Source organism: Lactuca serriola, chromosome 5 (assembly GCF_051521515.1).
Source record: "Lactuca serriola cultivar US96UC23 chromosome 5, Lser_US96UC23_V15, whole genome shotgun sequence".
Classification (NCBI taxonomy): Eukaryota; Viridiplantae; Streptophyta; class Magnoliopsida; order Asterales; family Asteraceae; genus Lactuca; species Lactuca serriola.
In genome coordinates, this window is record NC_136412.1 from 166,624,551 (window position 1) to 166,639,990 (window position 15,440).

The 15,440-nt window shown below is 39.9% G+C and overlaps 1 protein-coding gene across 1 annotated transcript; it reads left to right on the forward strand.

Moving 5' to 3' along the window:
• Window positions 1-359: 359 nt before the first annotated feature.
• On the forward strand, window positions 360-3,788 carry LOC145053230 (3-ketoacyl-CoA synthase 11-like). The gene is made up of 2 exons (XM_079001232.1): window positions 360-1,321; window positions 2,814-3,788. Exons 1-2 carry the CDS (start codon window positions 587-589, stop codon window positions 3,594-3,596), a joined length of 1,518 nt encoding a protein of 505 aa, XP_078857358.1. The 5' UTR covers window positions 360-586; the 3' UTR covers window positions 3,597-3,788.
• Window positions 3,789-15,440: the final 11,652 nt, after the last annotated feature.

A 15,440-nucleotide genomic window follows, 5' to 3' on the forward strand; every position in this document is an offset into this window, starting at 1 on the left:
ATTATAAAAATTTTATGAATGTTCAAACTTTGTAAATAAAGTACAGCCGAATGCAAAATTCTATATTTTCGGAGATTGACCACATGCGAAAATTATGGCTATTTTAATACTTTTTTAACTTTTTTTTTAATTTTTTTTACTATTTTATGGTAAAATCTGGAAAAAAAAAAAACCATTTTTTCGATCTATATTCTCCGAACTTTTATTCACTTTTAAATAAAAGTAATATATTTAGATTTTTTTTTTTAGAAAAATCAACAATATTACGTCTTACTTTTGATACATAAATTAAAAATTATCCGTTTAAATTGGAGTCGGTTTTATAGCTCTATAAGCCGTCCATTTTGCAACCTTGAATATTACATGTATCAAATCCCCTGCCCGCCTGCTCTCCGATTAATCGCTGGCGTAATGAATGCGATAGCGGGTAACCATTAAAAGTTCGTTTGGGGGTAGTTGCATCTTCATCCCCTTAAAACCCCCCTCAATTCATCACTTCTCCTCCAACCCACATTTCTTCTCCTTTCTAGGTGTTCTTCAATTTCCTCTAATTCATCTGGGTTTCTCTTCAATTTCCTGGTCAACAATGGCGGATTCACCTTCGGAGAGAGCATCTCTTCCAAACTTCCTCTTATCTGTCAAACTCAAATACGTCAAATTAGGTTACCATTACCTGATCACACATTTCATGTACCTGTTACTAATCCCAGTCCTTGCAGTCGTCTCTGTTCATCTATCAACACTCACATCACAAGATCTATTCCATCTATGGCAACAACTTCGATTCAATCTACTCTCTGTTATCATATGCTCAACTCTAATCGTCTTCCTAGCCACACTCTACTTCATGAGCCGCCCTAAGAAGGTTTACTTACTCGATTTCGCCTGCTACAAACCCGACGAATCTCACATCGTTTCTCGTGAAACATTCATGAATCATTCAGTTCTCGCCGGAACATTCAGCGAAGAGAATTTAGCGTTTCAGAAGAAGATTCTCGAACGATCTGGATTAGGTCAGAAGACGTATTTCCCTGAAGCGGTGTTGCAGGTTCCGCCGAATCCGTGCATGTCGGAAGCTCGAAAGGAGGCGGAGATGGTGATGTTCGGCGCCATTGATGAGTTGTTGGCGAAAACTGGTGTTAAGGCGAAGGATATTGGTATACTTATTGTGAATTGTAGCTTGTTTTGTCCAACACCTTCGCTTAGTTCCATGGTTGTGAATCATTACAAGCTCAGAGGGAATGTTTTGAGCTATAATCTCGGTGGGATGGGTTGTAGTGCTGGATTGATCTCCATTGATCTTGCTAAACAGCTTTTACAGGTATTTTTCGTTTTCTTTTTCTTATTAATTTTATTCTTGTGGGATAACTTTTACAAAGTGATTATACTTTTTTTTCTTTATTTTTTTGAATCTTTATTATTTTCAAAAAATGAAGACGATGATCGTACTATTTTGTATCTATGCAAGTAGTGCTAGCAACGTGAAACATATAAAACTAAAAAGTACACTATGATATGAATTATATTTTATTGGATCTCATAGCTGTAAATCCGGAGATACAAGTTAATTTAAAAGATTTTATGTTTCATGATTTTTTGGAAACTTCATAAATTCCAAAGGAATCGATTCTTTCATAGTTACATCGGTTTTAACGAATCCTTCTTTGAAGTTTTTAAAAATTGATTCGATTTTCATTTTAGTTAACCTCTAATGGGGTTTAATTTGATAAAATTTTCAAAAGAAAAATGTATGTAAGAATTACCGAATAATTTACAAGTTGTGGTTTTAAGAGCATCTTCATAGTTTTTATTTTTTTTTTAAGTTTTAATGGATATACGGTCTATGTGTAATCCTTCTTTATTTTATTTAGTAATGACTTTTTATTTTTATTGTAAGGACTATTTTATAAGAATTTTTATCATACGATAACTTATTGTGTAGTCCTTTCCATTTCATAGTAAAGGATTATTTAATAGGAATTTTAATCATATGATAACTTAGTAAGGACTACTTAATAAGAATTTTATTAACAACTATTTAATAAGAATTTAATCAAACCGAGCAAAAAGAAACGACTTAGCTCAAGTCAAACCGACCAATCTAAATTTCAAAATTTGAACCTAAACTTTAGCCAATTAAAGGTGAAGATAAACCCATCTTGAAAATTAGTCCTTCGATATTTAATATTTAGCGATAACTTTTCATTTTTATGTGTGAGTTTTTATATACATCTAATCAATAATTATAAAATTAACTTGGATACAAAATTTCATGGTTAGATTAAGTTTTGAAATTGGATCATCTTCATTTATAATTATTTAGTTTTGTAATTATTAATATGTATTTTACTTGATACAGTTAGAGAATCGTCAAAACAATTTTATACTAAAAAAGACACTTTATTTTTTTTATATTGCTACGTATATTTTGAAGAAGAAAGCATATTTTCATGGGGTGATGTCATTACTTTTTTTGTCACATGTGGGGTAGAATTCTGGACCTTTTTTTTGCTTTATACTTGCTTATATGGCATGGGGCCCACCATGGGAAATACCCACCATGTGACTAATAGTCCAAATGAGAATTCCCCTTTTTCAGGAAGTATAGATCTAGATCATGGACAAGCTGGCCTTAATATGGCTACTTTTCTATACTTTCTTTAACATCCTAAACTAGAACAATAAAGGTATCATAACAATAATTATTCCAAATAATACCAACCCATTTTTTACAACATTTGTTTGATCATAATTGTTGATTATTTGAAAACAAAATTTAATTTAATTTAATCCATTTGCTTTGTTGAAAATAGGTACAACCTAATTCCTATGCTTTGGTGGTTAGCATGGAAAATATAACACTAAATTGGTACTTTGGGAACAATCGATCTATGCTCGTGTCAAATTGTCTATTCCGAATGGGCGGTGCTGCAATTTTGTTATCTAATCGGTCATCTGATCGTCGCCGGTCAAAGTACCAACTAATCCACACAGTCCGGACCCACAAGGGCGCAGACGACAAATGTTATAGTTGTGTTTTCCAAGAAGAGGACAACGAGAAAAACATAGGTGTTGCTCTTTCAAAAGATCTAATGGCAGTAGCCGGTGAAGCCCTAAAAACAAATATCACCACCCTCGGGCCACTAGTGCTCCCCATGTCGGAACAACTCTTGTTTTTTGTCACATTGGTCGCAAGAAAAGTGTTTAAATTGAAAATTAAACCATATATCCCGGATTTCAAGCTTGCATTTGAGCATTTTTGTATCCACGCGGGAGGAAGAGCAGTGTTGGATGAGTTGGAAAAGAATCTTGAATTATCGGAATGGCATATGGAACCTTCTAGAATGACACTTTATAGATTTGGTAATACTTCGAGTAGCTCATTGTGGTATGAATTGGCGTATTCAGAAGCTAAGGGTCGGATAAAGAAGGGAGACAGATCGTGGCAAATTGCTTTTGGTTCGGGTTTTAAGTGTAATAGTGCGGTTTGGAAGGCGTTGAGGTCTATCGATCCGAAAAAGGAGAAAAGTCCGTGGATTGATGAGATACATGAGTTCCCCGTTCATGTACCGAGGATCGAAAAGATTGGTTCTTAAGATGTCGTGTTTTTTATTTTTCTTTAGCGAAATTGAATAACCTATGGTTTTTATTGATGTTATGTATTATAGAAGTCATTTAAAGGAAAAGGGCAATTGGCCTTTGGTCTTTCCCTTGTGATGGATCGTGGAATATGAAAGTGAATATTAACATTTACTATTTTCAGAATTATAGAATATTTTAATTCAAAACGGTTCTTTATACAAAATTTATCTATGTGTTAGAAAATCATATAAAAAATACAAATCCAAAGAGAGCTTGCAACTATGATGTTCGTAGGTCAAATACGTATCTCCATTTCAAAGGTATAAATGTATAGTTGATTGGATAGATTGAAGGTTGCACACAAAACAAACTCTATAGGATTACAGGAAACACAAATCATGGATTACACTAGTGTCAAAATTGAAGGATGTTGGGACTCAACTAACCATAATTCTGAAGGGGTAGATTCAAACAGTAAATCGGGTGGATTGATATCAATTTAGGATACACGGTGCTTTCAGAAATTGGAAGTAATCAAATCTCATTTTTTTTTTTTTTTTTTTTTTTTTTTTTTCCTAATTGTTATTGGTTGTTGGATTGGTGTTATAGGAAATACAATCTTCGCCAACGTCTATGCTCTATAATCACCATTTGAGAAAAAGGTTTTATGTACTGAACTACTTAGAATCAAACTATATTTGGTGATTTTAATGTTGTGAGACAAAAAAAAGATACAACTCACATTTATGTCATAGTGCATATGCCTTCAATCGATTCATACTCAAGGCTAATTTGGAAGAGTTTAACATGGGTGGTGAGAGATATACATACATGTCACGTGTTGATGCCAAATTAACAAATTAGATAGGTTTCTAGTTTGTTCTAATTTTTTGTCTGCATTCCCTGATGTAATTGTGATGGCCATTCCCATACGTACATGTCACGTCCAATGAATGTTCAACCTATAGAGTACAACGAGTACGATTCAAACTCGACTACAAAAACTAATTGGTATTTGCATACTTGCAAAGTTCTATCCATTTAAACTTACATAATTGGGTCTTATTTAAGATCTTGTAATTCAAAAAACACCCTCTTAGTAGACCAACGATCCTTCCCGCTAAGAATCATGTCGATATACCTATAAATGACTAGAGAATGAGTAATTGGAATTGTGTTTATTTCAGAGAAGGCTAACCCTTTTTATAGACAACTTACAACAAGGAAATTGAGTGATTACAGGAGGTATATATGGTAAACCTATATGATTGATATATACATATTCTGAATGATACACTTCCTATCTATGGAGATTGTGTGTCGCTTATACGCCCCCGCAAGATGGAGGATCCATCGGAGACTCCGATCTTGGACCTGTTGTTGAGAAATGGACTCTTTGCTAAAGGCTTAGTGAGCATATCTGCTAGTTGATCTTGGGAGTGAACATGGAAGACTCGAAGAAGCCCAGCCGATACTTGTTCTCTTACAAAGTGGTAGTCAAGGGCAATGTGTTTCATTCGGGAGTGGTAGAGTGGATTTACACTTAAATACATAGCACCTGTGTTATCACAAAATAGAGTTGGTGTGTGTGGACGGTAGACACCTAGTTCTTTAAGGAGATTCGTCATCCACATGAGCTCGGCAGACGCATTAGCTAAGGCTTTATATTCAGCTTCGGTGGAGGAGCGAGATACTGATTTTTGACGAGTGGATTTCCACGAGACAATATTGGTACCCAAATAGAGAACATAAGCTGTAGTTGACCGACCGACATCATTGACTCCACCCCAATTAGAATCGGAGAAGGCTGAGAGGGTGAGAGGAGAGTTTCATTTGAGAAATAGACCATGATGAATAGTTCCTTTTAGGTACCGTAGGACACACTTTAAAGCTTGGAAGTGAGTCTGTCTAGGAGCATGCATAAACTGAGAGAGTTTGTTGACAACAAAGGATATATCTGGTCGGGTGAAGGCAAGATATTGAAGGGAGCCGACAAGTTTTCGGTAAGGAGTGGCATCTATAGATCGAGAGGGATCATTTAGATACAACGGTTCCATGGTGCTAAGAGGAGTGAGAACATCCTTAGCACCATCCATGTTGAATTGCTGGAGAATGTCTTGGATGTGACGGTGTTGGGAGAGAAATAGGCCAGTAGGGGTAGGAATGACTTCAACACCAAGAAAATGATGAAGCATGCCTAGATCTTTGACACTGAACTTGTTGCTCAGGGCTTGGCAAAGTGATTTAGAAATTTTGTATCGTTTCCTGTGAGAACTATGTCATCAACATAAACTAGGAAGTAGCATGTGATAGTGCTATGTTGATAAATGAAGATGCATCAGCGAGAGACTTGCGGAATCCAAATTGAAGTAGGAAGGTGGTAAGTTCTATGTACCAAGCACGTGGTGCTTGCTTCAGGCCATAGAGAGATTTTTGAAGTTTACAGATATGATGAGGAAATTTGGGGTCGATGTATCCAGGTGGTTGAGTCATGAAGACATCCTCATGAAGTGTCCCATGAAGAAAGGCATTGTTGACATCTAGTTGTCGTAACTGCCAATTGTTGGATAGAGAAATAGAGAGAATGGTTCGAATGGTGACTGGTTTGGTGACAAGACTAAAGGTGTAAAAGTAGTCTTTTCCATATTGTTGAAGGAAGCCTTTAGCTACGAGACGTGCTTTGTATTTTGAAATAGAACCATCGGGATTCCATTTGATACGAAATATCCATTTACAACCAATAGGAGTGTGGGAGTGCGGTGGGACAAGTTCCTAAGTTTGATTTTGAATGAGTGTGTTGAATTCTGTATCCATGACATTTCTCCATTTTGGGTTTTTAAGAGCTTGAGTTGGAGTAGTGGGATCAAGTGTTCATGGTAAAGGGTGAAGGGTGGTGGTGTTAATGAGGTTTGGATTGAAATATTTTGAATTTTGTTTGCGGTTGCGGTGAGGACGGAGGTTGTATGGCGATGGATGTGGTGAGGGTGGGTTAGCAAATTATGGTGAAGGGGGGTCTGGTGTGGGAGGATCTGATGAGGGAATCTCTGGTGAGGGTGGAGTTGGGGAGGGTGGTGGTACTATGTTAGATGGACTAGTATGCAATGAAGATGATTGTGAGGGATTAAGGTGATGTATGAAATTTTGGGACGAGAAGGTACTGGTGGTGGGATGTTGAGTAGTGGATGGTGGAGATGAAGGAGTAGAGGCTGGTTGGGAAACCGAGATGGTAGATATGAATGAGTCTGCTGATGGTAGGTTAGTGGTGTCTGCAAGTTCTGATATGGAGGGGAATTCATGTTCGACGAACTCTACATGTCGGGAATGGTATAGGCGTTGTGTAGTTGGATCATAACACTTGTAGGCTGATTTGGCATCAGAGTAGCCAAGGAAAAGACACTTGGCTGATCGTGGATGGAGTTTGGAGGCAACATAGGGTCTCAACCATGGAAAGCATAGGCAACCAAATGGTTTGAGTTTGGTATAGGTGGGTGTTGTGTTGTAAAGATTGGTGTATGGGGAGTGAGAATCGAAAATTTTAGTGGGAAGGCGATTTATTAAATGGACTGTTGTTTCAAAAGCATGGGGCCAGAATGAGAGAGGCAATTTTGCGTGGTGAAGGAGAGAGAGGCTGGTTTCAACGACGTGTCGATGACGTCGTTCAGCGACACCATTTTGTTCCGGTGTATGGGGAGGAGTAGTAAAGTGAGAAATACCATTTTGTTGAAGGTATGAGCGAAGACCTATGTATTCTCCACCATTGTCTAAGAAGAGTGACACAAGAGGGGTATGAAAATATTTTTCGACTAATGTTTTAAACTGGGGAAAGAGGACCGCAACGTCTGACTTGTGTTTCATGGCATACAACCAAGTGTATTTCGAATAGAAATCTACAAATATAACATAGTAAGTGTATCCATCGTTGGATGTTTGAACCGGTCCCCAAACATTAGAGTATATAAGTTCTAGAGGTTTGGATACATGAAAGGAGTTTGCACCAAAAGGTTGTTTATGACTTTTATTAAGAGAACATGCATCACAATGAAATAAAGTACTGGACATTTTATTGTAATATATGCCTAAAATATTGAGTAAATTCTTGAGAACTTGGATAGATGGATGACCAAAGGTGTGATGCTAGTAAAGAAGTGATCTGGTGGAAGCTGTAGTGGAGTTTATTTGTGACAAACAGCGAAGAGAAGTGATGGCAGCATAGTAAACATCATTTACGTTCGTTCCCCACATGATTGGCGCCCCCGTGCGAAGATCCTTGACCAAAAAATGATGGGAAAAAAATTCAACCGAAACATTGTTAGATTTACAAAGTTTTGCCACAGAGATAAGATTGTTTCGTAATTGGGGGAACAAAGAGAACATTTTGTAATTGTAAGGATCGAGATTGAGTTGAAATTGAGGATTGACCAGAGTGAGAGATGGGTAGAGTAGTACCATTACCAAGGACAATTTCCTCAGGCCCTCCATACTCTGATAGGGTGTGAAACGAGGACCGGTCGGATTCTATGTGATGGGATGCACCACTGTCAAACATCCAAGGTGGAGTTGTGGAAGCCGGAGCAGCTACTGAGTGGTTTATGGTTGGAGACGACTGAGATTTCTGGGCAATAGTGATGTTGTTTGCTTTGAGAAACGTTGCCAATTTCCTGCATTCGTTTGTTTCGTGACCTGCAATAGAGCAATATTGACAAAACATGTAGTTACGGTTATTGTTGTAGTGGGGCCCAATGTTTGATGATCTGAGGTTTCGTGGCCCAAAGTTGTTGGGTCGTGCATTATCGCGTGAGTCACGTCTAGGGGGTCGTGCAGTTGTCTTGTGGGTATAGTTTATAGTAGCGATTGTAGGTGTTGCGATTTGTTCCTAGAGAGATCTTTCATAGTCGATTACTTTTGAAAATAGATCCGAGAATGTAAGCGGTGTGTCTCGCACTTTGAGGGCAGCGGTGATGTGCTTGTAATCTTCACCTAATCGAGTGAGGATATGCACAATTAGGTCTTCTTCAGTGACCGGTGACTGGGCTAGGGTTAGTTCATCCGAAATAGCTTTCATCTCATGAAGGAATTCTGCCATGGATTTAGAACCTTTAGGGTTCTTTGCAAGATTCGATTTCAGAGAGATGATACGAGATCAAGAGACACTTTCATAACTCTCAGTGAGACATTTGAAGGCTTCACTGGATGTCTCTGCAGAAGATACAATCGGTTGAATGGTTTCAGAACAACTGCCAAGGAGAGCACCAATTAGGATTTGATCTTGGCAATACCATTGTTGATACAGAGGATTTGGTTTATTTTCGATTTTTTCTGGTGGTGTCTCTGTTCCATCTTTGACAAATTTGTCAAGATCAAGGCCGATAAGTGTGGAGAGGACCTGTTTTCTCCAAACAGGGAAATTGGCTGAAGTAAGTTTGATGGGGAAGTGTGTATGAGTGGTAATTTCGACAATGGTGGTCATGGTTAGGGATTAATAATCCCAGTAACAAACAAACAGTGACACTAAAATACTTATGAAGTCACCAGCTTTAATGATGATCTGATCTTTCAAAATAACTTGTATTCTCATGTCACCAGTAGACAGGTACCAATGACCAGGTTTTGAGAAGACGGAGCTTTTAAGACTCGTCTTTATTTGGATTATTCATTTTTGGTGTGTAACACCCATAAATTCAAGCCAATTTAAATTTTTTTAAATCATTTGAAACCATTCAATTATTACAATTTGTTTTCAAAATAGTTATATATTAGAGTTCCCATAAATCATAATCGTCAATCGAGGAAGTGTACGGTCACACCTTCGCCTCCTGCGGCCATCCGCTGAACCTGAAATAATAAGCTGAAACTATAAGCCCGAAAGCTTAGTAAATTACCCCCAAAATACCCATACATACAACAATACACATACAATAACAAACAACATACTATAGGTCCAATCATCCATCAGGATGGAATACCCCATGCCCTCAACCATTAGGTTTGAATGCCAACATACCGATACACTTCACATAACACATATACAACTAACAACATGTACTGGTTCCATTACTTTACAGACTGGATTACCCCTGGGCCCAAAGTGTGAGTCTGGATTGCCTTCCCGGCCCACAACTCACATCTGGATTGCCATCGAGTTCACAGTGCGAGTCTCCCTCAGGTCGTATCTGGAATGCTCTCGGGTTTGTTGGTTACCGCACGAAGCAGTTTCACCTTAACCCATCCCACATAATATGTCGACATATAAAACAACTAATGCATATATAGATAATCACATAATACTATAGGTAGTCCTACAAATCTACCCAACTGGCATAACAACTAGCATGCAGACAGTCGGACCAACTATAGGTCACTAAGCATAACCACCTCCGATCTACTAGTATACCGATCTAACAGATCATATAGCATATAACCATCCCATCTACCAGGATACTGAACTAACATATCGCAACATTAATAATCCCAGTAACAAACAAACGACCGACCTTGGTGCCTTAGACCCTTGAGTACTATGAGGATAACTCACCTTGCAATGTCGGACTGAACCACGAATCACGCTCCCGAAACACTGCACCAAACTCCAACACCTATAACCATCAAAGATCCAATTCATAAATACCAGCCTACCAATTATCCTCGAAAGTCAAAATGGTCAACCCTTGGTCAAAGTCAACTATCAAGGTCAACAGTCCATGTTGACCTTAACTCGTCGAGTACCTTCAGCTGCTCGTCGACTTCCTTGCATAACCTACCAACTCACCGAGTCACCATGACACTCGCCGAGCCCAAGGCAATGTTCATCTGACTCGCCGAGTTGCGCATCCAACCCGTCGAGTTCATGACCATCTTCATATGACTCGTCGAGTCTACCATGCGACTCACCAAGTCCCTTCAGTCCTTCATCCATACAGATGCTTTTTGAGCCATGCTAAGGCTTCATACTACAAATCCAACTTCCCAAGGCATGCTTATCACGTAAACTTGCAAACTTTACATGCATGCAAGGCTTTAATGACTCAAAATGCCAAAACCAAGCTTGAAATGGGGTTTTACACTTAAGGAGGGGTTTATACTTGCCAAAGATGATAGCTTTATGGATTTAGAGACCAAGGAGAGTTCAGATCCGTTTACAACTTCTGATCCGAGCTCATCCCAAAAATAGCTTCACAATATGCTAGAAAAGCCCAAAACTTTAACCAAATGAGATCTAGAATGAAATGAGGTCAAGGTAACGACTTGATACCTTCCAAAAGATGCCATCTGAGGTAGATATCAGATCCCTACTTGTTCTTTGCTCCTAGTCACTTGCTCTTCAAGTTCTTCTTACAAAGATACACCTTCAAAAGCTTTAAAACACACAAATGGAGCACACTCATACGAATTAGGGTTTCTGGACTCTTAAGAGGCTGCAAATGAACTAAGGGAGGCTAATTATCCCTTAAATAGGGTGCCAAACCTTGGAAATTAGGGTTTCACCCTCCAGCTCCAAGTCGTCGAGTCACTCTTCCGACTCGGCGAGTTGCTCACTTAAACACATGGCCCAAACCCGCTGCTACTCGACGAGTCAGGCAACTAACTCGTCGAGTAGCTCTTGAATTCACGAGAATTTATTACCATAAACTGGTATTTGAGAATCGAGACGTTACAATTCTCCCCCACTTGAACTAGACTTCGTCCTCGAAGTCTGTTGTGGTGAACATCCTCGGATAGTGTTCCCGCAACTCGGCCTCTGGCTCATATGCCCACTCGGACGCTCTTTGGTGCTCCCTTTGTACCCTTACCAAAGGTACCTCCTTTTCCCGCAGAAGCTTCACCCTTCTCTCCCGAATGGCCACAGACCTCTCCACATAATCCAGGCGCTCAATGACCTGAATGTCCTCCAATGATACTACGGTCTCCTTATCCATGACGCACTTTCGCAAGTATGAGTCGAGAAAGGTGATGAGAATCCCAATCGAAACTTTTCATAAGGTCTATCCTTCATGCCATTTTGCCAACTGACAAAATCCTGATGATCCAAAGAATTGGAAACCCAACTTTCCCTCTTCCTGAGGCGAACCCTTTGTGCTGACAGGACATTTGTCCCACAATATCATTCAAAATCAACCCACTAAAACACGAACACTCATGCATGGCCCAATCAGCCTCGGGTTGGAATACCAGGCATGCCTACGATGGGTCCAATCATCCCTAAGATGGAATACCCTTGCATCCCACACATGTTTGGCCCAATCAACACTCGTGTTGGAATACCAAACATCAGGTCCAATCAATCATAGGGTCCGGTCATCCTCAGGATGGAATACTCTAGATTGGAATACCTCTATGAACATAACTCGGGTCTACTCATAACCGGAGATCCAAGGAACTATCCTTGTGTCTCATCCACCATCCTCATATGCTTCATAACCGAATGCAACTCCCCCGAATCTCCAACCATACATCCAACTCGAACGCGCTCCTACATCAGACATAACCAACACAATATCTATGCCCACGCCCTATGACTGGAATACCCTTATGTGGTCCTCAACATAGGTCTGGATTGCCTCTGAGCCCACAGCATGAGTCTGGTATGTCGTCCCCGGCCCTCAGCTCATGACTGGAATGCTCCCGATGACCGATCGACACTACAGTCGTCACTTCAGTTGCCCAACACTCCGACCCTGCAGATATCCACTTTCCTCTGCCACCTGAAGGGCCTAATCGACGACCCTCTCCTTAATGAACAACATAACGATACAAAAACTACTACCACACATGAATCCCAAGTCCTAAACCCACTTCAACTCTTCCTGCCACCATATGACGTTTCTCAAGCGAAGTCGAAACCTCCTTCGTCCCAACTTGTATGCCCACAACCCGAACATCAGACACCTCCGATTACTGAACCAAAACACACACACAAACAGCAGTCCCACGTCCTGTCACTAACTCCTGCCAACATAATAATCGCTACATGACCCACGCCAGCCTCACATCCTACCTAGTCTTTAGTGACCCATCTTCTCCTTACTTTAGACACGTTATGGCTCTATCACAGATGAAATCAACCCAAGACACATCACAATAACTCAAACCATCATCAACATACCTATCACTATTGGCCCACTAGTACGGCACTCATATCTAACCCATATCACCCTTCTGATTGGAAAACCAATCATGTCTAATCAACTCAACTGTGGAGCTGAAATTCTAAGGGTTTGTTGGCAAACCACCTCAACCCTACCGCTCCCTTTGAGCCTCCGTGCCTACGACTTTTAGTCGGCCTGCACCGGGTATCTTGGCCTACTGCATAAAGCAGGACCGCCTCAATCCTATATATATATATATATATATATATATATATATATATATATATATATATATATATATATATATATTATATTCCATAGACGATCATGAGAAAGATCTAGACCGGTTCCGAGAACCTGAAAGACAGAACATTCTAATCCCAAGCCCTCCTAAAGCTGACGAGTACCCATTCGGATCTACTCCTAGTCCCCAACTGGAGAATTACTCGATCCATGAAGATTAATCCTATGAAACACTCCGAACTGGTGAGATCACCAAGATCCTCTATACACCGTCCGATCTCTAATAACAACTTCCAATCAAACCAAAAATACACTGGAGTCTTCAGCCTACTCCAACAACATGTTCAATACTTGGAGACAAACATTCCGATTGATATAGCATAGCAGCATACTCAATACCTGCTTATTGATATACAAACACATACAAAGTCTTCAGTATGACTGGACCGCCTCACCAGGCTTTTAGTCTGACTGGTACGCCCCACTGTCCTTCAGTCTATCTTGACCGCTATAAACTGTTGAGCATCTACCTAGACCACCCCTCCTGGTGATCTTCCCCATGTAGACTGTTCTCACCCACTTGGGGTTCCGAACTCCTAATCTATTCTGTGGACTCTAATCCTGGCCTAACCCTAGGCCTCATGTCAATCGTCCAACCTCTCGGAAATCCGTGGTCTATTCCCTGACCCGCGTGTCTACCACATACGCTAAATAACCACACACCCGTGCTGAATGTACTGCCAAACCCTGGAAGCTAACCAAACCCTCAACCTATCAATCCCAAAACCCTCCGAGTCGAGCACACCCTCGGAAGAATATTCGAACTGAACTCAATTCCTAACTAGAACTCCAACATGTTCCCTAACTTCTACTATCAAGCACCAAGAAGACGTGTTTTCTTATGTTGGGGAGTTTTACCGAACCCCCAATCAACACAACCCTCAAACCAATAAGCCATTATGGCCTCCTTTCTCCCTGTCAGGTTATGAAACTTATCCTCATTTCAAAACCCCTATCGCCTCTGCATCCTGGGGTAGCTCTCCCCCACTTAGATTCGACTAAGCCTTCATAATGCATGAAAATGGGAGGATTATAAATCCTTCTCACTTCCCAACGATCGATCCGATGACAACCAACTCTTTCCTACTAGTGCTCCATTACTACCCATCCCGATTATAACACACTTCCAAGTACCAGATGAAAACTTGTTGGACCCAGTGAAACCGACAATCACTAATGCTTGAGTGACCCCACACTCAAGTCCTGAAGAACAAAAGATAGATGCTCCAACTAATACCTCAGCAATGAACCCCTTCCATTGGCGGTTTAGTCTGTCAATCACTAACGGCTGCTAACCACTGAATCCTGAAAATATTAAATAACCCTTCTGTGGGACCGTATTCGCAGACCTCCCACATAATACCCTTTTTTTTTCAGAGGTGTTCCAAACAAGCTTCTCGCTCTCGGGCTCTAGAATCATTCTCTTCAGGGTTCGTACCCTGACTCACTTATGTCACACCCCAAAACTGGAACGGCGGAAACATTCAGGGGTGGAGGACGTCATGTTTAGTATCACAAGATATGTATATGGTAAACAAGTAATGAACAACCATTTCATTTCGAAAGAAAGTGTTTACAATGTGTGTGTTCACAAAACATAGAATTCATACACAAATAACAAAACAAGACTTGAAGCTACAATGCTTCATCTTCTGAATCCCCAACACGAGCACCTGTCTAATAGTCTCCTGAGAATACAAGTTATTTGAAAGAGTTGATCAGCAATTAAGCTGGTGAGTTCATAAGATTTTAGTGATGTGAGTAATCTGTAAAATGTTGTTGAAAATGTCTATGTAAAAGTGGTGTAAGCTATAAGTTCTGTTTTGAAAAGTTCTCCTGTTCCTCTAGAAAATCCTATATTTCCTACTTGAATGAAAGTTAAGTAAAATGACACTACAAGCCTTTCTATGGGTACTAAGTGGGTACAAGTTATATAAGGCTCAGAGTAAACAACCAATCAATTGTGCGCATCTTCCCTAAGCTCACAACCCAATGAGGAACAAAAAGTAAGGCGGAGAGCACACATCCCATTGGTTGTTAGATCGTTTTCATCTGTGCTTTGACTTTGTGTCCTATAACCTGACCCATACCTGGTACCCTTATGATGTCTTAATGTATACTAAGCATACATGTATATAGAATCGGGTAGATAATAGATTGGGTGAATCTGTTCTAAGCCCACAACCCAACGAGGAACAGGAAATGAAGCGGAGAGCACACATCCTATTACCCGTTGGAACCTATTGGTATATATGTATCTTGTGGTGTATACATTAAGGAATCATAAGAGTAGCATTATGGTCCTAACTTTTAATCGTAGCCTTCTACCAAGGCATCTTCTGATATGTGCTAGACTCGACTGTTTTGAAAGTAGCCTTCTACCAAGACCCGAATGTACGAGTATTATTATTATTATTCTAATCTACCTCATCGATCATGTGAGTATGCCACATTGTAAAGGTATTAATAATA

Coding starts and splice junctions, on each gene's coding strand:
- LOC145053230 (XM_079001232.1), top strand. CDS start 587: ATGGCGGATTCACCTTCGGAGAGAGCATCTCTTCCAAACTTCCTCTTA. Junction 1,322..2,813: donor TTGCTAAACAGCTTTTACAG/GTATTTTTCGTT, acceptor TGTTGAAAATAG/GTACAACCTAATTCCTATGC.